Source organism: Bos indicus, chromosome 15 (genome assembly GCF_029378745.1).
Source record: "Bos indicus isolate NIAB-ARS_2022 breed Sahiwal x Tharparkar chromosome 15, NIAB-ARS_B.indTharparkar_mat_pri_1.0, whole genome shotgun sequence".
Classification (NCBI taxonomy): domain Eukaryota; kingdom Metazoa; phylum Chordata; class Mammalia; order Artiodactyla; family Bovidae; genus Bos; species Bos indicus.
This window is the reverse complement of record NC_091774.1, coordinates 66,246,557-66,270,820: the sequence shown is the minus strand read 5'-3', so window position 1 is coordinate 66,270,820 and position 24,264 is coordinate 66,246,557. Positions and strand designations below refer to the sequence as shown.

The 24,264-nt window shown below is 41.7% G+C and overlaps 1 protein-coding gene across 5 annotated transcripts in view; it reads left to right on the top strand.

The window, feature by feature from the left end:
• The window catches only part of SLC1A2 (solute carrier family 1 member 2), a 169,791-nt gene extending 145,935 nt beyond the window's left edge, over positions 1-23,856 (top strand). For all 5 annotated transcript variants that reach the window (XM_070804037.1, XM_070804038.1, XM_070804039.1 and 2 more), the window contains 2 exons: positions 10,056-10,287; positions 14,194-23,856. In XM_070804037.1, the coding sequence (XP_070660138.1) occupies positions 10,056-10,287; positions 14,194-14,265 (304 nt within the window). In that variant the 3' untranslated portion in view covers positions 14,266-23,856. The remainder of the gene's footprint in view (positions 1-10,055; positions 10,288-14,193) is intronic.
• Positions 23,857-24,264: the final 408 nt, after the last annotated feature.

The window sequence follows — 24,264 nt, the reverse complement described above, 5'->3', positions numbered from 1 at the left end:
TTTTCAATGAGCAGGCTTAGCTGCTCTGTAAATGTCATGGTGAAAACCAAGATTCTGGGCCCTGCAAGTGTCCGAGTCCTAGAACACTGGATGGGAGGGGCTGGTAAAATCAGAACCTCCCCCAGGGTCCAAGAAGCCCTTTGCGTCAGGAGTCCTTGGCAGATGTTTATGAATCCTTACTGACATCCCCCCTCTCTGTGAAGGCGTCAGGATGGAAGGAAAACTGGGGGATCAGTACCAGACTTGCCTGCTTAGTCACTCAGTCGTGTCCAACTCTTTGCAACCCCATGGACTGTAGCCTGCCAGGCTCCTCAGTCCATGTGATTTTCCAGGCAAAAATACTGGAATGGGTTGCCATTTCCTCCTCCAGAGAAATCTGTACCTGGCTATGATCAATTAATTGTAAACACCAATGCCCTCAGACCAGCCAGGGACCGACCCAGGGATTGAACCCACATCTCAGTGTGTCTCCTACATTGCATGTGGGTTCTTTACCACCAGCGCCACCCAGGAAGCCAGTACCAGGGAAAGGTGATAAATAACTGAGTCAGACCACAGGTGGGAAAAGGAAAGCCAGGTGGACCTACAGCCCGGTTATCACATAGGACTGCTTATGAGATTGTTTCTGGGGACGTGTTTGCTCATTGGAGATATAGTTGAGTTCTTTCCTTATAAGGAAGCCTAAGGGGGGCCTCCACCCTGCAGGGGGCACCCTGAAGTTCCCCCATTAGCCTCCCAGAGGGAAGAGAGCTTTGGTTCTCAAACGTGAGTAGGCACTCAACCTACTGGAGAGTCAGAAGATCTGGGGAGGGGCCCAAGAAGTGGCTTGTCTAACAAATTCCCAGAGGATGCTGATGATCAATCCAGGGACCTCAGCTCCAGAAGCAATGGAGCAGAGCAGAGGTAGAGAAGGGGGAGCAGGAGTTCCTGACTGTGGTATGTGAGCATCTCTACTCTTTTCTGAGCTCCAGCTGACATTGGGGGCATCCATTCAATGAAAGGAGATCAAGAGGACCCCGGACTCTGATAACTAACATTCAGTGTCAGACATTGTTCTCTACGTGTCACATGGACTTGTTTAAAAACTTGCAGCAAATTATGAGGCAGTAGTAATACTATCCCTGTTTTACACTTAAGAAAACTGAGGCTTAGAGCAAAGAAATATATCCCAATTTAGTAGGTCTTAAAGGGCTGACGTGGGATTTAAACCCAGACCATCTGGCTGTTCCTTGGGTGTCCCAGGCTTGCCCATCTACATTTTCATTAGCTCATTTAAGACATGCACACATGCATATTTACACACACTTAGCTGAGGTAACCCCTGCTCTGTGTCTGGTGGAAAAGAAAACCAATTCCTATGCATACCATACCTCTGAAGAGTCTACAGGTTTATGTTTAAGCCTTTTGCTTCAATTTCCTACTTCCACTGACTTCTCCTCTTTTCTGCATCTTACCTCATCTTTCATTTTTTTGTCATCCTTTAGCATGCCAGCCTTACCCTTTTTGATTAAGTCCTTCTCTCCCCTGCCAAAGTGTTCCTGACTCAACGCAGTGTAATTCCCCATCGAGGGAGTGGGGTGGAGGTAGGTCACATTTTAATGCATTACAAAAGAAATATATATATATATATATATATATATATATATATATATATACACTCATGGAAAGATTAGAGGAGGGGCCAAGCTCAGAAGAGCTATAAAATGAGAAAGAAAAATCTCCTTTTCCTTGCAGCTGCATCTTGAAAAGGAGCAGAATATGAGACTCCCCAAAATGCTGGTTAGCATGTGGCTTATTTTAAGCCGAAAGTGGTCAGGACCCATCAGACTAAGGACAAGCTTTTTTCCTCCTCCTTAACTGACTGAAAGGATTTAGAAGGAAGCCTATACCAGGAAGAACTCTATTACCAGAGAGAACTTTTTTCACTGGAGAGGCTTATCTGCATGGCCGGGCAAACATTTGTTTACCAAATATTTGCTCTTCCTGTGAGCTGTCTTCCTGTCCTTTCAAGCCCCAGACCCTTGTCCCCTTCCTTCCCTCAGGATGGCATGTAAGCCTCAATTACCTGACTGCCTTTGAGTCTCCTATTTTATTAAGGCTCAGGCATATACAAAATTACATTTTCCCATTAATCTCTTATGTAGATTTAATTATTAGACCAGCCAAAGAGTCTAGAAGGGAAGAAGGGAATTTGTTTTCTTCCCCTATTATCTCGTGTTTCTCTTGTATCAGAATAATAATTTATGGAAAGTAAAAACTTAATAATAGGCATCTATTTTCTTTTTGAAACATCCTTTGGTGTACCCCACCCCTGGGAATCTCTTCCTGCACCTGTTTAGTTCCAGTCTCTGCCTACCTGGCTGGTCCTCCTCACTCTCCACCTCTGTGTCTTTCCTCAGTTCTCAAGACACTGCTCTCATTTTGCTCTGCAAGGGAATCTGGGCTGTGTCTCCCTCTTCCTTTTTCTAGATCTCACCCAGTGTCCGAACTTTTTACCACTGCAATAGCCAGCCGGAGGTTTGGTGAACAGAAGGCAGTTCTCTTTCTAGGGTTAATCTGCTTCCCCTTCTTAAACAATGATCCATCCCCACCCTGCCTCCTTCACATACCCGCTTACCTCCTTTCCAGCCCTCCTCCCCTCCTGCCCGTGTCATAAACAAATACAACATGGTATCCACTCTGAAAGGGCTTGTAGTCTGGTCATGGGGACAGATGTGGTCAGAAAATCCCAACAGAGGTAGGTACAGAGGAGGAACGTCTAAGACGTTATGAAGGAATAAGAGAGGAAGTGATTTGCTCCCCTTTGTGCTTGGACCAATGATGAGGGTGGTGATGCAGTTAGGGCTGAGCACTGAACTTCGGTCAGGTGCTCTGTGAAGGCTTTTATAGGCAGTTTGGTCCAAGACTTCTCAGAGGTTGAGCACTTCTGTGGGTTAGCCGTTGTTATCTTTTCAACACGCTTGGAAGTGGATACTGCTTTCCATATTTTACAAATGAGAAAACTGAGCAGAAAAACCAAACAACCTTCTCTGCTGGAGCCAGGATTGCAATCCAGGCTCAAATCCAAAATTCAGTGTCCTGTGGTTCCTTCCTGCCTTCCCTAATCGCATGTGGTCTGAGCCCTCTGATGCCCAGAATGGTGCCAGCCTTTGCAAGGTCTGGGGCCTCAGGTGACCTGTCTGCCACATTGTGCACCCACATCCTGAGAGGCAGACACAATGGTTTGTTTCTATGAGTATTAGGCTGGCTCATATGAAATGGCCAATAGTTGGCCTTTCTGAAAGAAAGTGAAAGTCTCTCAGTCTGACTCTTTGTGACCCCATGGACTTTACAGTTCATGGAATTCTCCAGGCCAGAATACTGGAGTAGGTAGACTTTCCCTTCTCTAGGGGATCTTCCCAACCCAGGGATTGAACCAGGTCTCCTGCATTGCAGGCGGATTCTTTACCAGCTGAGCCACAAGGGAAGCCCAAGAACACTGGAGTGGGTGGTTGGCCTTTCTAGACTTATAAAAACGGCAGTTTCATAGGGTTCACTCCAGTACAAGGCACAAGTTGAATTGTGAGTGACCCTGGATCTGTTCTTCTGTGAATAAGACTTTCAGACAATCCCACCATCTTCCTGCCAGACTATTCTTCTGTGAATAAGACTTTCAGACAATCCCACCATCCTCCTGCCAGACAATTTAGACTGAGAGAAGGAGAAAGAGAGAGCACCTTGGCAATTTTTTTTCTTGCAAGAAACCCGACCCAGTGCCTCAGCATGAAAGAGCGTCATCAAGTCCCCATTTTGGTTTTCATTCCCGGAACTCCAAAGAATAGCTATATCATTTTGTGAATTCATTCAATTAAAAGCTCACGTCTTTCCCCTTCTCATGGTCTGGACATGCCATATCCAGACCAGAGAATAACAGGAATCACTCTAAAATTCTTTGTACGAAGCAGCCTAAAAACCTCCTGAGATCAGTGGGGTTTCATGAACAATTGGGGCTGTTGGGAGAGAAAATGAAAGCATTTGTCTGTGGAGAAATTTTCCACACGTGAGCCATAAACCCCCGTATCCCGCTCTTGGCTGGAGTCGGACTTCCCCACAGTCGGTCAGATATTCCCCTGGTGGCCTCAAAAGCAAACCCAGACTTCTCTCTTCTGCCTGCCTCTACCGTTCTGTCTCCTCAGCTTCGCAGTCAGGCATCTTGAATGAGGTGCTTCTGCACAGTGTTCCCCTCTTCCTTGCCTCTCATGTAAACTTCTTCCAGTGGAGAGCTGGCTTCCGGCCCTGCCTGGGGATTGAAGCTACCCTTGCCAGGTTGATCATGGCCTCTTCATTGCTGAAGCCAAGAGGCACTTCTTTTCCTCATCTTACCCGACCTCCAGGCAGTCATGGGTGCTTCCCCTAGCCTCTTCTAAATTCCTGCCACCTTTGCAGGCTCTTATTCCTTTGCCCATTCCTTAACTATTTTGTCTTCCTCAGGGACTAGATTATTTGTCTTCCTCAGGACTAGATTATCTGCTTGATTCACTTTACTTTCTCTCCAAGGATAAACTGAACCTGCCTTGGCACTCACCCATGGCCTCCTTAGGGGTTGACTCTTCATTCACTACCTGCAGCTCAGATATCTGTCCTGACCTTTGCTCCATGTTCCCAGTCATTTGCGGGACATTTCCCATTGGCTGGGTCGCAGTCCTCACATTTACTCTGGCACCAGAATCTTTTTCCTCCCAACCAGTCATGCCCCCTACATGTGGTAGCCTTGTCCTTTGGTTGCCCAAACCAGAAACTTGAGAGGAATTCTTGACTCTTTTTGTTTGTTTCTTTTCCGTAATCAATCAGTCCTCAAGTCCTGTAATTCTGTCTCCTGCTTCTTGTTGTTAAGTCGCTAAGTCATGTCCAACTCTTTGCGACCCCATGGACTGCAACACACCAGGCTTCCCTGTCCTTCACTGTCTCAGAGTTTGCTCAGATTCATGTCCACTGAGTTAGTGATGCTATCTAACTGTCTCTCAGGTTCATCTTTCTCTGTATCTACCACAGAGAAGATCTACAGATCTTCTCTGTATCTATCTTTACTAAACAGATTCTGCTTTTTCAGTCTTGCCATTCTTTATAGTGAAACAAGTGTGATGCTTCCCTTCCTGTCACACTTGGGGTAAAGTCCTAAGCCTTGCACTTGACTGATAAGGCCATATGTGATTTGGTCAGTCCTTTCCTTCCACTCCCACTGTACTCATTAGCCATCCTGAATGCTCCTGAGAGTACCTACCTCTTAGAGTTCACACGTATTAGTTCTCTCTTCTCTCTAGCTCATCATCTCAGATCCACCCTTAGTGCCTAACTCAAGACACTTCGATTCCAGCCATTGGTGAGACCCCAGTGTAAATAAAGTGCCCTGCCTACAAAACCCAAGAACATCCAGTACTTATTCCTATTAGAATATTTATCTTATTCTAGTGGAGGATACAGACAAGTAAAGAGAGTGTGAGTTTTCACAGAAAAGAGAGCATAGGAAGGATCTTTTCTTGTTCTTTACTCTTTGGACACTTGGCATAGTGCACACACTAAAATGCTCATTATGTATTTGTTGAATGAATCAATAAACCATTGGGTTGGTCAAAAAGTAATTCAGATCTTTCTATAAGATAGTATGGAAAAACCCAAATGAACTTTTTGGCCAACCCAATAACAAAGAGCTCAGCAAGTATTAGAGTCCACATTCTTATCTTGTTTCCACTTGACCGGGGATCCTGGTGGGCTGCCGTCTATGGGGTCGCACAGAGTCAGACACGACTGAAGTGACTTAGCAGCAACCATTTTCAAACTTAGCCATTTTTCCAATCAGGGCTGTCTGGCTCCTGAGTGCTTTGTGTCATATGGTGGACAGTAGATTCTAGAGTCACACTGCCTGTGTCCAGATTTGGTTCTGTGACTCTACAAGGGGGTGTGACTTTGAAAAGCCACGTAATCTCTTTCAACCTCAGTGTTTCCATCTCTTAAATTTGGATAATAGTCCTTCTTATAGAGTTATGGTGAGGATTAAATAAGGCAATATCTATAAAGTGTATTCCTATTCATATAAATGTGAGGAATCACCACATTTCAGCATCATCATCAGGCTTTCCCGGTCGCATGGGATGGCAACTAGTTGGACACAACTTAGCAACTAAACAACAACTGTGATCATCACCACCACCATTACTTTGGTCCCTCTATTTGCCAATAAGACAGATTCTTCTGGGCCATGAGATGAGTGGGTATTCAGAGCGTTCTTCTTGGAGGCTTTAGTTCTCTTCAGAATTAACAGTTAACCAGGAGTGCAGAGCATAGGCCAAGAGGGATGGGAAGTATAGTTGAAAAATGACAAAGTAGACTACAACTCTCTGAGGAATAAATAACTCAGCTGGTTAGTTGGGAGTGCCGCCTTAGGAACTGGCCTATAAATAGGGTTGATGTTTCAAAGGGAGACAGTAACTTAAGCAGGCATGTTTGGATGGTCTACCTAGGAGGTGCCAAAAGAGTATAACAATTGACTTAATAAGATTAACAGTAATAGTATGAAAGTGAAAGTGTTAGTCACTCAGTTGTGTCTGACTCTGCAACCCCCTGGACAGTAGCCCTCCAGTCTCCTCTGTCTATGGAATTTTCCAGGCAAGTATAATGGAGTGGGTAGCCACTCCCTTCTCCAGGACATCTTCCCAGACCAGGGATGAAACCCAGGTCTCCTGCATTGCAGGCAGATTCTTTACCATCTGAGCCGCCAGGGAAGCCCAGTAATGATGGTAGCTCACATTTATCTGAACAGGAATATACCTTATAGATATTACCTTATTTAATCTTCACCATAATTCTATTAGAAGTAAAAGTATACAACATGCAATAATTAATTTTGTGAGTTCTCAGTAAATGTCTGGAACTATTCTAAGAATTATGTTATTTTATTTAATCTTCACAACAACCCTTCTGTAAGGAACATTTTTTAATTATTATTTCCATTTTATAGATGAGACAACCAAGGCTCACAAACATGTATGATCAGGGTTGTCCAACAAGTAAAGGGAAAAGCTGGCATTTGAATCCAAGTTAGCTTGCCTCCAGAATCCAAGCTTTTCCTTTCTTTCTTTCTTTTTGGTTGCTCTGGGTCTTCGTTGTTGAATGCAGGCTTTCTCTAGTTGCAGGGGGTGGGGGTTACTATTCACTTCATTGCATGGATTTCTCATCCCATGGCTTCTCTTGTTGCAGAGCACAGGCTCTAGGCATGCAGCCTTCAGTGGTTGTGGCTCATGGACTCTAGACCCTGGGACTCAGTGGCTGTGGCTCATGGGCTTAGTTTCTTGGGTTCATGTTGGATCTTCCCAGACCAGGAATCTAACCCGTGTCCCTTGCATTGGCAGGCGAATTCTTATCCACTGTGTCACCTGGGAAGTCCCAGGCTTTTTCTTACTACATAATTCCATCTCATCTCCTTATATTGGGGCTTCTTAGTGATCTCCATGTCAAGTGCCTGAGACTTATAGATGACCTCAAGACCCAGTCTTCATTCATATTAAGACTATCACTCTGAGGTAGATTCTCTAAACAGAAGGGAGAGCAAGAACCTTCTCAGATATAGAGATGTCCCTGAGAGTTGAAGCGGGCTGTGATCTGTATTTTTTTCATGGACAGTATCTTCCTGCTCGAAACCAGAAGGACGGCTGGCTCCCAAGCTCCTTGCAAGAGAACCAAGCCAGACTCCTTCTACTGCAACTTCATAATGACCGGGCTTCCCTGGTAACAGAGCTGGTAAAGAATCCACTTGCAATGTAGGAGACCAGGGTTCGATTCCTGGGTTGGGAGGATCCCCTGGAGAAGGGATAGATTACCCACTCCAGTATTCTTGGGCTTCCCTGGTGGCTCAGATGATAAAGAATCCTCCTGCAATGTAAGAGATATGGGTTTGATCCCTGGGTTGGGGAGATCCCCTGGAGAAGGGAATAGCTACCCACTCCAGTATTCTGGCCTGGAGAATTCCATGGACAGAGGCACCTGGCAGGCTACATACAGTCCATGGGGTTGCAAAGAGTCAGACATGGTTGAGTGACTTTCACTTTACATGAGAAATAGATTTGATCAGAGCAGGTAGAATTTATTTTAAGCTTTTGTTCCAAGAACCAATTAAGGTTTCCACTTTGCCTTAAACCACTTCTGGTATCCTCATTTTATTTCTTTTTTTAAATTTTGAATCGAATGCTAAAGTGCTGGGCTAAGATGTCTCGGTAGCATTTTTACTTAAACTCCTTTTTCTTTTCTTTGTGATTTTCCAGCATCCTTCTTTTTTAGAACTTTGAGTATCTCACAAATCTGGTCAAAAGGACTCTTCACACTGTTTTTAACTTATGGGTGAGAGATTACAACCTACTCTTAAGAACTTAATTAGTTTTCCCGATGCTGACATTTTGAGAGGGAGTGTTATGAGCCATCCTATTTTTTCCAAGTCAGAACTTGAGAAACAGATTTGAGGAAGGATTTTTCTCAGTCCTTCCTGGTTCAAGAGGCCCTCTGGAAGATTTTATTTTTTTCAGATTAACAGAAAGAGCAAGAGAAAGTATTTTGGTTTTTTTTCAGGGCACATCGTCACTACACATATTAGTCAGGGAGGAAATTGTGACTGGGTGTCTTACCCAACAGCTGTGTCTGTGTGTATGTGTGTGTTGGGCAGAGATCCTTACAAAAAAGATAAAATTCTATTATGAGGGAATTCATAGGTGGTTACTCTTTCACAAAAAATTAATAAATAAGTAGAGGTAATCTGGACTCTTCGAACAGTTTAAATCAAGAGGACTTGCTGGACATAACTAGAAATGGCTGCTGTCTGGGTACTAATTCTGAGGTCTGGACGTTGTTGTTGCTGTTCAGTCACCAAGTCATTCCAAATCTTTGTGAACCCGTGGCCTGCAGCATGCCAGGCCTCCCTGTCCTTCACCATCTCCCAGAGTTTGCCCAAGTTCATGTCCGTTGAATTTCCCATCATATATGAATGGCTTAGATGGTAAAGAATCTGCCTGCAGTGCAGGAGACATGGATTCAATTCCTAGATCTGGAATATCCTCTAGAGAAGGGAATGGCAACCTACTCCAGTATTCATGCCAGAATAATCCCATGGACAGAGGAGTGTGGTGGGCTACATTCCATGGGGTTGCAAAGAGTCAGATATGACTGAAGCAACTTAGCATGTACACAGAATGTGAAGCAAAATGAAAGAAAGAGGATTCAAACTTGATTACTGGTGCTGCACGCCTTTCAGTTCAGTTTGGTTCAGTTGCTCAGTCATGTCCGACTCTTTGAGACCCCGTGAACTGCAGCATGCCAGGCTTCCCTGTCCATCACCAACTTCTGGAGCCTCCTCAAACTCGTGTCCATTGAGTCGGTGATGCCATCCAACCATCTCATTCTCTGTCGCCCTCTTCTCCTTCTGCCTTCAATCTTTCCTAGCATCAGGGTTTTTTCCAATGAGTCAGCTCCTTGCATCAAGTAACCAAGTATTGGAGCTTCAGCATCAATCCTTCCAATGAGTATTCAGGGTTGATTTTCTTTAGGGTTGACTGGTTTGATCTCCTTGCACCCAAGGAACTCTCAAGAGTCATCCCCAGCACCACAGTTCAAAAGCATCAATTCTTCAGCACTCTGCCTTCTTTATGGTCCACCTCTCATGACTACATGACTACTGGACATTGTTTCCCTCTAATTCTTCCTCCTTCCTGCCTCCTTTCTTTTCTCATGGACTCTAGAGAGTCCATTGTTTATTGGGCTTACCATTTCATTAGACATTTTGCTAGCAATTTATGTACATCATTTCGTTTAATTTTCATACAAGCTTATGAGAGAAGTACGATTGTTATCTCCAGTTGACAAACAAGGAAATCAATGCTCATGAAAGTGAAGTCACTTGGTCCAGGCCAGTCACAAGTCCAGAGTGAAAGATAGAGCTAGAACTCAACCCCAGGGCTCTCCAGTCCAGACCTTGACCTCTCAACCCTCACATCATACTGCTTCCTCACTAAGCGTGTTCTGTTCTTTGTCTCCAGGGACAGAATGAGAACGTCTGTCAATGTTGTGGGTGACTCTTTTGGGGCTGGGATTGTCTATCACCTCTCCAAGTCTGAGCTGGACACCATTGACTCTCAGCACCGAGTGCATGAAGATATCGAAATGACCAAGACTCAGTCCATTTATGATGACTTGAAGAACCATAGGGAGAGCAACTCAAACCAGTGTGTTTATGCCGCACACAACTCAGTCATAGTAGATGAGTGCAAGGTACCTTTCCCATTCATGGATATCGAGACCTGTATATAATAGTGCATGCTCAGTTTCTTAAAGCAAACACAAAAGCCCTGCATGTATTATCATCACATTTATTTTTCTAAAGAATCATATAACTCAAGCTTCGATGAGTCCCAGATCATCTAACTCTGTGTCTAACATGGCAGGAGATCAGTAAGTCTAACAGTGAAAGAGTCAGATGGTTGCTTGTTTCGTCTCTGTGATACAAAACAATCATTCTGATTCCCCTGTCCACCTACTCTGCAAATTTGATCAGTTTTGTCTGAATATTATGCTCAAGAATTTGTGGTTTCTAGGGCTTTGCTGACTTTCAGATATTCTGTTCCTCAAGTGAAACATCAAGAGAAATGCCCAGAATCACTTGATTTACGTAGCACAAGTGTTCCTCCTAGCTGTATATCATGTATTGGTTAAAAAAAAAAGAAAAAGAGAAACATGCCCACATAACTTTGCAAAGCTATCATTCTCTTAATTATTTTCATGGGAGCATGAGTTTTGACCTAGAAGCCACTTTGCTCCAAGAATGGGGAAGCAATTGTCTCCTTCAGGACAATTATCCATAGATGTCTTTTAAAAAACACAACATGTCACACATTGCCTGGCAGCACCATTATCCCTGAAGCATGGATGTTCTGGACTCTTTTCCAAGCTGTTGGATGCTAAGTCTTAAAGCTCAATGGGCTCTGTCTTGCCTTCATTGTAACTAACTTGACATTGTCAAAGACTGAGTGTCATGACCAGAGTGAAGCAAACTTGGAGAAACCCCGGCAGGTGAGCAAGGTCAACTTTGGAGGGTCTAGACAGCAGTTGAGGACAATCCGAACCCAACACAGGTTTCTGAGACCTTTTTGACTCCTGTTGATCTCATTTAAAAATTAATTTCTCCCTATGTTTCTGGGTCATTCCGAATATATGCCAGACAACTAAGGATGACATAGAAGCAATTCTCTTTATTGGACTATAACATAGTCCAGTGGCTCATCCCCTCTGTATCAGCTACATTGTGCATAAATTTTCTAATGAAAATTAGGGAGGGATCCCACTCATCAAGAGGCAATTGCATAAATCAATTAACTCTGTGAAAACAATTAAAACTGTTGGAAATTAAGATGGACCTAAATGGTAAACTCCATTCTCCTGGAAAGTCAGTGTTTTCCACATCTAAATGAATATGCTGGATTATTCTCCATCAAAACGTTAGTTTTGGTCAACAAGAGTCAGTACTTCATGGAATAGGTTTATGCTCTATTATATTTAACAAGTATTTATTGTGTGCCTTGTGGGGTTTAATTGAGCACCCCCATCTTATTCCTATGACTTCCTACATTTTGATTACTAATCACATTTTACAGAGTGCCCATAACCTGCAAAGCCCTGAATTAGGCACTGGAGGACAGCAAAATGAATGTACAATTACATAGCAAAGATACAGCTTGATCCCAATGGCTGCCATACAAGGAAATACAGTAGTATGAACCAAAATAAAATCACCATATGTATTTTTTAATTTTGCAGTTATATAATAGAAGGATCTTGGAAGTTAATTACCTTTGGAGTGACCCTTTTGGAGCATCTCAGCATACTTCTTAACAATATTGTACTGGACAAGTTTTGAGGAAGATTTGTAAGCGTGGGGATAGTTTTAGATTTCAGACTTCCCAGATTTTTTTTTTTTTTTCCCTTAAAGGACATCAAGCATATCAGGACAAATTCCTTTCATTTTTTTAGCAAACAATTCAACCCCCAAAGGGAAATGTTGGTCTGCTCTCCCTATCACTAGGAAATAAGCCCATGAGAAAAGAAACTGTATTCCTATTTATCACTGCTGTGCCCTAAAGCAGTGCCAGGGATGCAACGGGCTCTGCAGAGATATTTACTGAGTGTATCCTTTTAGCATCCTGACCCTATGCTTTAATTCAGATAACCTTTTTTTTTTTTTTTGCTGGGCTGTTCCATAGAGATAGTGGCTTAGTCTCTCTAGGTAATTAACCACTGAACCAACCACTCATTGGTGAATTAGTGTTTAGATAATCAAGTAATGAAACTGAGCAGGTCATGAAACGACCATATTGGTTTAATAAGTATTCACTGTTTTCATTTTTTAGTTAAGTGATCGAGTTCAGCTCTGTGGAGATCGTGAGGTCAGGCAACTGACTCTTCTTGTTCTTGACCAATCCGCTGGGTTGACACCCATGCACAGAGGAGGCAGCCAGAGCTACAGAGATGAACTCGCAGGCTTTACCCAGAGTATTGGAGTTATGTTTACTCCTGCCTTTGAAACTCTTTCTGGTCTGTTTTGTTCCACTGTTTTAAAAACTGAGCTGGGGACCTCAGTGCTTTCCACCAGTCCTCTACCCTTTAGGCTTTTCTATTACCCAGATGTTGGGAAAGAGCCGGGTGGAATGGATGGGGGTGGTGGAGCCCCGACTTCCTTTAATCCAGTCAGAAAAAGGGAATGCCCCCCCAAAACTGCTGTCCCAGCTACTTTAGAGACAGAGGTCCTAATATTTGAAAACAACCCCCCCCCACCACCACCCAGGTTCTGTCTGGTTTTCCAAAGGCACCACACTGAGATTTATGATGCTGCACAGCTATTGATCTGGTTCATTGCTAAAAGGCAAATGGGCCCATCCGAGGTCATGGAGAACAGGCAGCTTGCTCCAGGCAGTTTGTCCCTGGCAGTCTTTCCTGACAGGTCACCGAAGGGGAAACAAATTTGCTGCTGCTCTGGTCACAACTTGAACCATTTTAAGCATTGTGATGTCATGTTGGCCTCTCCAGTTTCAGACTCTTGCCTTGTAACCGTAGTTGGAAATTATGCAATGTTTTTTATTTTAACCAGAATAACTGCATGTGATGCTTACATTTGCTTCTTGCATGGTCTTTTTTTTTAAATGGAGGCTTCATGGGGACTGGTGGAAGGAGTAGTTTTTATTTTCATTTGCTTGGTTCATGAAAGGCATTTGGTTTTCTGTCCCTAGCATGTTTTGTGTGTTCATAATGCATGTGTCTCCCTTCCACTTGGGTAAGAAGAAGGTCAGATTTCTTTCAATCATTGCTGCCGTTTGTCATGTCTCCATGTCCTAATGCTTCCATAAATCCAGTCTCTCCATTATGTGGAATATCAGTCGTGGGTTTAAGTTTGCACATGACGTTGAGGACAGACAGATGGAAGGTAAGCTAGGATAACGATTTAGATGTGGAGGGGGAAACCTCCCATTTTGTGGAAGGGTTCAGTTTGCTTAGAGCCCAGGAAGCATAATCCGGACAGTCTGGTGATTATAGTTGATTAATAAATGTCTGCATTGAAATAATTTAGGTTTACTGATCCCCGGCTTTTAATTCCCTTCTTTTCTTCTTTCAACGTTTAAAGCCTGGACAGCTTATAAGGTGGAGCCAGACCACCATGACTTCTGATTTTAAAATTGGACATGTATAAAATCCACCCGGGCTCATTGAAACCGAACCTTTCACGTGCATGAGTAGAACTAGATGCTGGTTCTGGATTTTTTGTTTCTCTGCGGTTGTCTGGAGTAGCACGGGGCACTGTGTTTTAAGGGCTGTGTTATTGTGTGGTGAGTCTATGGCTAATTAGACCCCCTCACAACCCTAAAAGCGTCATACAAGTTATTTATTCCCCAACTTGCAAAGTCGCTCTAGTGCTTCAGATACCTCCCCAAGGCAAATACGCATTTTTAAAGTGTGCAAGTCATTGTTGAAAACCAAGACCAGCTTAAAATCAATTTGGAAAGAACAGTGTCTAACATTAATATTTAAGTTGCGTAGTAGAACCTGGGTCTGGTGCTCCTCCACATAACCCCCGGGGTGGTTTTCTGGTTCATGACCTGTAAGTTGGATGTTGATGATAATTATTTTCAGGTAACTCTGGCAGCCAATGGAAAGTCAGCCGACTGCAGTGTTGAGGAAGAACCTTGGAAACATGAAAAATAAGGATATGACTCTCAGCAAATTCTTGAATAAACCCCCCAACGTATCTTATGGTAAAAGAGGATATAAACAAGCTTTCTTTAAAAAGAAAAAAAATACATCTATTTCTGTTTACTTAATCTATTAGCTGAGGCTTAGAGGATCTGTTGTGAGTCAGTGACAGGCACGGTGCTGTGTGTCATTGCCAAATAATGCTTCGTAAATGTCTCATTTTCTCACTTGTATTATTGTTTGAATGGATGCTGCTGGAGGAATCAGTTTGAATTGAAGACGCATTCTTGCCAGCTTCCCTTTTCTCTCAAGATGTAGAAGCGTGGGTGCTCTCTTTTCCAGGAGACACAACTAAAGGCATGTGGCACATTCTGGGGATTTGGAATAATGAGCACACACTTGGTGTGTTACTCTTTCCAGTGTTCCCCAGCCTCACCTGGTAGCACACAAGAGATTCTCTTAGAGCCTTTGTAAGAAATCCCCTTCAACGTCTTAGAGCGTTTGCCCTTGTGTTTTTTGGTGAAAAGAAAGTACCCATCTTAGGGAACTCTGACAGTTTCTCTTCTGTTGAATTTCTGTCTTTAAGTTGAATGACTAAATGTTTCAAAGAGAGTCACATTTGGAGCCATATCTTAAGAGCAGCCTATTACGGAACCCACTGAGTCTCTGCCCTACCCCACATAGTCTATGGGAATAATTGTTGAATTTCAAAGTATGTTTCATAACTTGCTCTAAATTCAGTAATGGATTAGGGTGTAGCTTACATAGAATTGCTGTATATATTGACAATACTTGGAGAGCACAGTCAACACAAATTTTAACCAGATGCAAATTTGTGTTTGGGTTACATCACCTTGGATAGTGAAATCAAGTGACATTATTTGATCTATGTTTTGTCCATAAAATTCTTATTTGGGTTTCTATCTTCATCTCCAAATTATTTCTGTCATATTCTCATCAGACTAAAAGACTTAATCATTTTACTGTCCTCACAGATGGAAAACAGTTACGTTGGCTGTGCCTCTTTTCATACTAATCTCATGATAAAAGCAAAACCAAAACACGATTCGTCATCTAATATGTAGAAAGCTTCTTGTTATATTTTATCAAAGCACCTAAAACCAATTACAGGGCATAGTTGAAAGCAGAACCCATCTTCCTCCCCAGTGTTCTCTGTGGAAAGAACCAGAAAACAAACACATGTGCGAAATCCTATAAAGGTGACATTTCTACAGCAAAGTCAAGGCAGCCTTGAACCATAGAGTAGGGGAAAAGTGTGGCTTTACGGAACTTCACAGACGGAATCTTTTCCAAGCTGTGGAAGTTTGCGGGGATACGTAATATAATACTGGAGTAACTCATCAGTGCCTTGCATGCTGCAGGCATCTCCAAGCTGTGTTTTCCAGTGTCTGTACTATCATTGTCTACTGAATAACCCACAGTATTTTCGTAAGGTGACTCTAAGGAATGTTGCAAACCTTGGTCCAATGTGGGAGCAGGGTGGTCATCTGAGGCCAGCAGATGTGTACTGAGATATTCATGGATAGTTGTAGAGTCCAAGTTTTCACAGGAGAAGGTGTGTATGGACATCACATGCCCTTCATTACCTACTCCTTGTGACCTTACTCTTTCCTGTAGGGAAACTTTGGAACACACAAGAGACATGAGAGTCTAGTAGTTTTGTCTCTTAACCCTAGTTGGTTTCTTTTTTTTAATAACAATCACTATTGAGCAGTATTAAGTAGCTCTTTGCTTTAAAAGAAAATAATGCATTGGTCTTCATTTTCATTAGATGGACGGTTAAGAGGGTGGCCAAGGGCTTGCTGAAATGTAGTAGTGGTAAATGCATCCTTTATAGTAGACGTCATGGGTCATAGGGATGGTTCCTGGATTTAACTGTGAAACTGTTAAGGAGTCTCTTTAAGTCAGGCTTCTGAGGGCATTTTTTATGGTGAGGAGAAGGATGTAGCTGTCCATCTAGGAACAGGTGGTTTTGTTGTTTAAGGCCAGCTTAGCACTTGAACATACTGACAGGCTGCTCAAAGGAGTGGTCTCAAGATTGTCTTCCAAAGATTCTGCCTGAAAGTCTTCCATGACTGCTTGTCTTCAGTTTTTTCCTAGTTATTGAGTTAGCCTATACATATATAAGGGGACAGTGTATTCAGAAGAAACTAGTTGCTCAGCTTAACAAAGCGGGTTTTTCTAGTTTGAAACTGTATGCAGTAAGTTTCATGAGAATATCCTTAGGAAATCGGTTTATTTGGAAGTTCAACAAATCAGTTAAAAATAAGCAATTTCTCAAATTCAGGAGTAGCTTGAAAACCCAGGGTATATGTAGAACTGACATGTGACTGTGTCCTCTGGTTTTTTAGGCTGCTCTCATTCTTCTCATGCCATGCCCATTGGGGTTTCCTTGTCCAGCATATGTGCCATAAACAGGACAAGTAGATCCAGAATATACCTCTAACAACCATTTTCTAAACAGGATATTATAACTTGTCAGTTGTATGCACAGATTTATTTTAACAAGTCAAACACAAATATGAATGCTTATAACACTCCATTCATGTTTGATCATGCATAAATGTTACATTTGTACACAGACATGGCAGGCTAGATATACACACTGTACCCTGTAAGTTCTGTTAAGTCAGGGCTTTGGCAACATCATTTTTTATGGACTCATTTACTATATTTAGGAATCAGAACCATTTCAGGAGAAAAGCAAGTAGACTTTTATTCTCTCCTTTCTCCTTTATATCCTTTGAAAAACCCAAGTGGCATCATCATTTGATTACCTACTGCAATTCAATGAATCAAGTCCTATTCGTGAAAAGAATGGAGTAGCTCTCAAGGCAGAGCTTTATCTTAGACCTTTGGGGATGTGCCTCCCATGAAAAGAGCACCAGAAATTCAAGGCAATCATCTAAATCACTCAGATCTTTGATATAAAACTTTAGATGGTAAGTTCTGAATCAAGTAGTTATCAGATTTGATTCTTATTTTTGGGAGTGGAAACACAACCCATAGCCTGCAGAATTGCCATGTTCCATAAAATATAAATATTGACTTCTCTTTAACTACTCATCAGCTTCGATGTTCAGGAAAGTCTAAAGAAAGGTTGCCAAAATGCCTGGTTTTTGGATTTGAACTGGTGGATGCTAAGAAAGGTTAGGGGAAATTCAGTTTATGGGGAGATGTACTCTTGGTCAGTAAGGTCAGGAATCCCAACAGCTGGTTAATTAGAAAGTCTCAGATCATTTCCACCTGTGCACAGAGACATATGTCATTTGCGAGTGTATATCTAGTCAAGAAGCCACTTTGGAGTCAGGCAGAAAATCCCATGGACACGAAGGAGCCTGGCAGACTACAGTCCTTGGAGTTGCAAGAGAGTTAGACACAACTTAATGACTAAGTAACAACAATTCACCTACTGGATCTCCAGAGGGAAACCCAATCCTGCCGTGTTTTTGCAAATACCACACTTCAGTTTGTTCCCAATAGCAAAAGGTATGGTACCATATTTCACTTTTGTCTGAATCAAGGGTTCTGTTTGTGCTATGTTTTCCATACAAAGAGCGTTAAAGAATTAAGGCAGTCATCTAGAGCATGCAGATCTTCATGATCTGAACCAAGTAGCTGTTAGAAATTCAGCAGTGAATTCAAATAGGTACCCACATGTTCAGAGAGAATTCTCTATCATTCAGACTCTTGATAAGCCTCAGCAGCTCTTGCCTGCTGTGATGACTAAATGCTCAGAATTTATACCCAGTGGAGGCGGCCATTCCCACTTCATTACTCTTCAGTGCTTGGGGCCATACAGTCGCATGGGTTGCTGGTTGGGCTTTGCTTATTCTCCAAATAAATTCATTCCAAGCCAAGGAAAGGGACCAAGTGGGATTTTCCAATTATATAATACTTGCTGTTTGAATACAATATGATGATCCAGGAGCCTGAAAAGATTAAGGTTAAAAGCAAAAGGCCTGAAGGAATTTTGAAGTGAGAGTTTTATAAATCTAGTTGTCAAAGAAGATAAATGGTCTCAGTATCTGGTAATTTTGTCTAAAACCAAGAAGGGCCACTGAGCACCAACCCAGACAGGTTGCAGTATTGGCAGGTTGGTCTCTGGGATGAAGTGAGTGCAAAGCTATTCAGACATCAGTTGCTTTTGATTTTTTTCTGAAAAGAAAATTCAACTTCCGCTCTTCCTTTTCCTCTCTTCTTATTCCAGTGATCATTGTTGCTCAGTTTAGTAAATGACCATCCAAGTTAGTGCAAAGGTTGCTTTTAGAACAGATGACAAGGAATCTTAATTGAGTAGTATCTAATTTCATAGCACAGCTAGTTTAGGAAATAACAGAAATAACAGAGATGAGGAGAAATAATGCAGTTAGGAAGAGAAACATTTGACTGAGACTCTGCCCATTTTTATTCATACAACTTACACTAGTCACTTTACACATTAGCACCATTGGGGGGAAAAAAAAGGACAGGCTAGATTAAATTATTAAAATGCCCATCCATTCCTAAGAAACCACCATATAATTATCTCTGCTTTAACTTCTTTTTCTTAAGAGGCTTACTTCTATATGTGCATGCTAAGTCACTTCAGTTGTGTCCGACTCTTTGCAACCCTATGGACCATAGCCCACCAGGCTGCTCTGTCCATGGGAGTCTCCAGGCAAGAATACTGGAGTGGGTTGCCATGCCCTGCTCCAGGGGATCTTCCCCACCCAGGGATTGAACCCACGTCTCTTATGTCTCCTGCATTGGCAGGCAGGTTCTTTACCACCAGCTCTGCCTGGGATACTTACTTACTGCTATAACACATTACTTATTTGTATTGTAAGTCAGAGGAGCCCATAATAAAGAATAATCAATTTGGATTTTTCTCATTCCCTTTGGGAGAAATTAAGTTCAAGCCTCTCTCTTCATTTGATGTCTTAGAACAAGCTTGGAAGATGGCCATGTTCATCTACCATTTGGTGTTTGGGAATACAAACCAACCTCCTTTTATAAAACTGTCCTTTACTTAATGTGCTGTCCTAGTGGAAGTAGCCATTCAGCTCAGGGAAAAATGCTGCCCCAGTCACCATGAGGGGCCAGGATGAATCTGTGGCCTCCCTCAAGGTCTTGCATCATTCCTGCTGTAGCAACAGAGCCCACACTGAATACCCAAAACACACAGTTTCCTCCAGACGGTCCTAATTGCCAACGCAGTATGGGAATTTGGGAGCCTTTGGCAAATCAACTTGAACACTCTTATGAAATTTGGTGCAAGGCTTACACAATAACAGCAGCTGTCTGTAAATACCTTCCTTTCCACCAGTACTCAGACACGCACATCCACATACAGGGTGGGATCGAGCCAAGTCCTTTCTCTGGAAAGGTTTGCAGAGATGTTTGATTGAGTTCATTTTCAAAATTTCCTCTTGGTTTGTTTTCACTGTGGTCATCCCATCACAGGTGGAGAAGGTCTATCTTACAAGAGTGGACTTGTATTGGTGATCCTAGATCTTCTTCTATGCTCAGAGTTTTTAAAGTGAATAAGATGCATGGTCTGTCTGCAGGGGGCGTGTGACCAGCCATGGCCTTTGAACAATCTCTTGAACATTCCAGTATCACTGCAATGGGCTGCTGTTTGCATCCCTGCTCTTTGTCCAAACTTCTGCTAAATACGGAATAGGATTTGTGTTACTGTGCCACGAACATTTTCATTTTCATTAACATTTCATTTTCATTAACAAAGACCTCAGCTCTGTAAACGCGGGGCAGAGAGATGTACAGCTAGTACTGAAAGGATAGAGTTAGTTTCTGTTTGTTTAAATCTTTCTTGCAGAAGACCTAACACCAGAGCATCAAGTAGTATGACCCATATAAGAGCATATGAAAAAGTAAGAGAAGCCCTCAAGTTGTTATTTCATTCACTCTGAGTAACTACTGATCAGCTTGCCTATGTCCAGCCTTGCCTCACTCTCTTACCTCTGGAGCATGTATCCATTTCGATATATTTTAAAGTCCTTCTGATTGTTATACAGGGCCCTTTGGGGCTGATGATAAAACCTGCTACTGAACAGATCCCTGTACCTTGAAGAGTCAGCACTTGACCTAGAGCCCAGGTAACAACAGGTCTCCAATTTCTCCAGAGACACCCCTCATCCCTGGGTGAGTGTTAGAACGTAACTTATGACCATGACCATTGTCATCTTTCCCCGCGGAGGTGGAGATGATGCAGTGGGAGCCTCACTCCTTCTGGGGTTCTGTTTCTTCTCATGGCAACCATGTAAGCTGCCTAAAAACAGTCTGTTGCCTTTGGTAGGAGAGAAATGCACACACTAGCCCAGGAAGTTAGTTTAGCCTATCTCTGAGGTTTCGCCCCCATGTAGCAAGTTCTCTGAGATGTATGATCAGCAAGCTGGTACTCTGGTTTCTTACTTCCCCAGGAGAGTTCTCCTCCTTACTCGGATCTCATCCTTTGGCAGCCAAATCTTTCCATAAATGACCTTCACTCCTTCCCCCAGGAAATCTCAGCATTACATTTCCATGTTGCACAGGACAGACCAGGTTATCTGGTCACTCTAGAGATTTGTATATAAAAAGATACTTTTGTGAGGATTTTTGTATATTGTTTTTCTATTTGTTTTCTATGGCTCGAGGAGAGAGCTGGCAAACTGTGAATCTAATTTGATCTTGCTGCCAGCAGACATATTTTGGCTTCCTGGTAAAAATTTATGTTACCAAGGAAAATATATTGCCCTCTGATCAGTATTGTACTCTCCAAAATTCACAGATTCCTCCAATCCAACCTTACATTCTTATTTAAACAAATCCCTGGGCTTCTTTGCTGTTATTTATAAAAAGCATGAGAAAACTTATTTAGAGTCCTGGATAGTGTATATTTAATATTGATTTAGCCTTTAATAATTTTATATAGGTTTGTATCTATTCTTCATAAACCATAAAGAACTCAGTGTAGACTGAATGGATCTATTTAGTATCTGTAATTTTGCAGACAGATATTTTCTTACGGTATTTTCTATATAACCACATATGTATAATTACAACTAATTCAAGCACAAGACATTTCTACAGCAATTTAGAGCTGTCATTGTTTCCTGAGCATACAGTCACATTTGAAAAATGTAACAACTCAGTCCTTTGCGATGCAATGAACAAAATGACCATTAAGAACAAAGAGTCAGTTAAATCCTTTAGCTGGTTAGGATATGTATAATATTTAAACAATTAGGCTTTTTAACTCAAGGAATGGTGCTGACTCTTTATTTTTGATACCACATCTGGTTATTCCACCTAAGCTTTCTAATTTTGCTTTTCTCCAAGAACATGAAAAATAAGATGATTAATAGTGGAATCATCTCTATAATCTCCATGCCTTCCTAATAATTTATGTGAAAATTAGCTTAGGAAAACTTCGGATAGCAGAGATTGAGGGTGAGTGTGAGGAAGCCAATCAGTACAGATTTGTTGCAGTTCATTCTTGCCAAGCAAATTGGTAGTAAATGTCACATTGTTATGTGAATTGAGCACATATTTTTAAGGTTAAAATAAAACACATTAGTACCAGCTATGAAGCAATACTTTATCAATGGGGCTTAAAGTCTCACTGAAATTATTCAGAAGCAGCCCAGGTAGATTCTGTCCTCAGGTGAGTAGCAATCTATGTAAATTTCCCCAAAAGACAAATCAATAATCACTGCAAAGACAAGGAAGGGTCTTCCTTCCGCCAAACACAGTTTCTGATAATATGATTGTAGGGCTAGTATTTTTGCTATGTTTTAGGAAATAGATACATAGAAAGTGTACTGGTGTGTATTTAAATCCACTCCTCATTAAGCAATCAGATTAGATGTGCCCTCAACTGGCAACAATTATATCTGTGATTTTCAAGTACAGATAGCTGTCAAGCATGAAGTTCTTGTGTATACACAGTAACACATGGTTCACGCATGAAGAAAAGTGCCTATGCACTTTGTGTAGCTATAATGTAGATATCTATGTGTAATTTCAGTGAAATGGTATATAGATGTATTGTAATTTAATTTAAATGTTATTTTTGGCTGTTTATCTAAGTGCAGTAGACATGTTGATTGATGTTTTGAAAATCCTTCTTTTCCTTCTTAGATAGCTAGTGGTAAATCATTTCTCCTCTTTCTTAAAGTGACTTGGGAATGTATATCAGTGAAGAACTTATCTGTGAATCCTTTGTACTGATGATTGGTTGAAAGTCTGTGTGTATCCAGTATCTTTGTAAATATGTGATTCAGGGCAAGGGGGTGTTGGATATGTGTCATGATCCTTAGTCAAAGGTCATCTGATGTCTATGTAGTACCCAGTGAATACATCTGTGGAACTTTTGATTATCTAGGCCTAGGTAGATTTAGAACAAGGACATTTATCTGCAGCCAAGACATTTGTATTTGCTTGATAAATTGAGCTCAAAGAGACGAAAGGTTCATCTGCTGAGCATAAGCATGTTAGCATTATGTCTGTAGGTTAAAGTTCTGCTTCTTTGGTTGCCAAATACCGATCATCATGCTCATGACTTAAAGGTTGTGAAGAGCCTTGTCCCTCTTGGTTTCTTGAGTTGGGGTACAGGAAAGGCATTCACTAACTGCCATGCAGGTAAAATCCCACGAAAGCACACTTCTGGTAGTAAATTGCACAGCTGTCTCTAGAAAGAGCATGAGAAGCACAAGCATGGTCAGTATACTCTTGGGGGGATTGCAAAAAAAACAGCTAGTGAAGCACAGATCCCGCATATGTGAAGGGAGTAGGACCTCTAGCTCCTAGGCTTTGTGTGTGTTTCAAGTGTTTGAAGAGAAGGTTAACTAATGCAATTATATACTTGCCTCCCAAACACACATTCTAATTATCACTGAGTTGAATGCTATGAGGTCTATAGCTCCTGTAACCCCCTTTTCCTTCTTTAAGGACAGAGAAAAATGACCATGTGCAGCTGGGAACACTGAGTGTTCCTCTCTTTTCACAAGAAATGTGAAGCTTAGGAGATCCTCTGAGGGCACAAAGCATGTTAATTTTCAGTGTCTACTCCAGAGACTGGGGTGAAAGGATGTAAGTGTGAACAGGCACATTTTTTTTTTCCTTGAAAATGTGGCTTCTTCAACTTGTGTCATATTCAGGATGGAAACCTTACTGAAAGAAATCTAGCCTTTAGGTAGAATTACCTTTGAAGATTCTTGTGTGTATCCAGAATGAAAGATAAGAGTAATTGTTTCCCTCACATTCACAATCCCCATTGATCTAAAGTCATGTAATGTAGAGCATCTATAGCACATTGGGTTTAATGAATGAAAAAAGATAAAAAATTTCAACTAATTTGGGGGTTGTTTCTTACATATGGTACTAGGAAATGCCTTGTTGGCAAAGCACATTTTGGGTATTTGAAGTATTTTACTTTCACCTTTAGCTTTCTTACAATGTGGACTGATTACTGTAACATTACATGTGTAAAATAACTGGATATTCTTTATATACTGGAAATAATCTTTAAATCCAATATTTCACTAAGTGTTTTAACTTCTATGTATATATCTCTCATTAATAAATGTGGATTCCAATTTCTCTTGGCTGTTGACTCTCCTTCAATTCCAATTTTAAGCTAGTGTTTATTACATAGTAAGTGTCTCCAGTGTTCCTTTTGGAAAAATTTGTGAATTGAAACCTACAATGTCTAAATTAATATTTTCTAGGAAGCCTAAATATACAGTGGAGTTACATCTTATGCTATAAAGTTATGAGTTGGACAAAAATGGCATATAATCAAAATTACGCTTGTGAATCAGCCAGTATGGGTTATCTCCCACAACTCAGGAGCTTAAAGCAACCAAGGTTGATTTCTTACTCATATGACATGTCCATCACTGTTTGTCTGGGGGACTTTGGTCCACACCATCCTCAATGAGGGAGTCTGAGAGAGACTTCTTCCTTGTGCTTCTGCCTTTACCAAATGCAAGAAGAAAGGAACAGGGC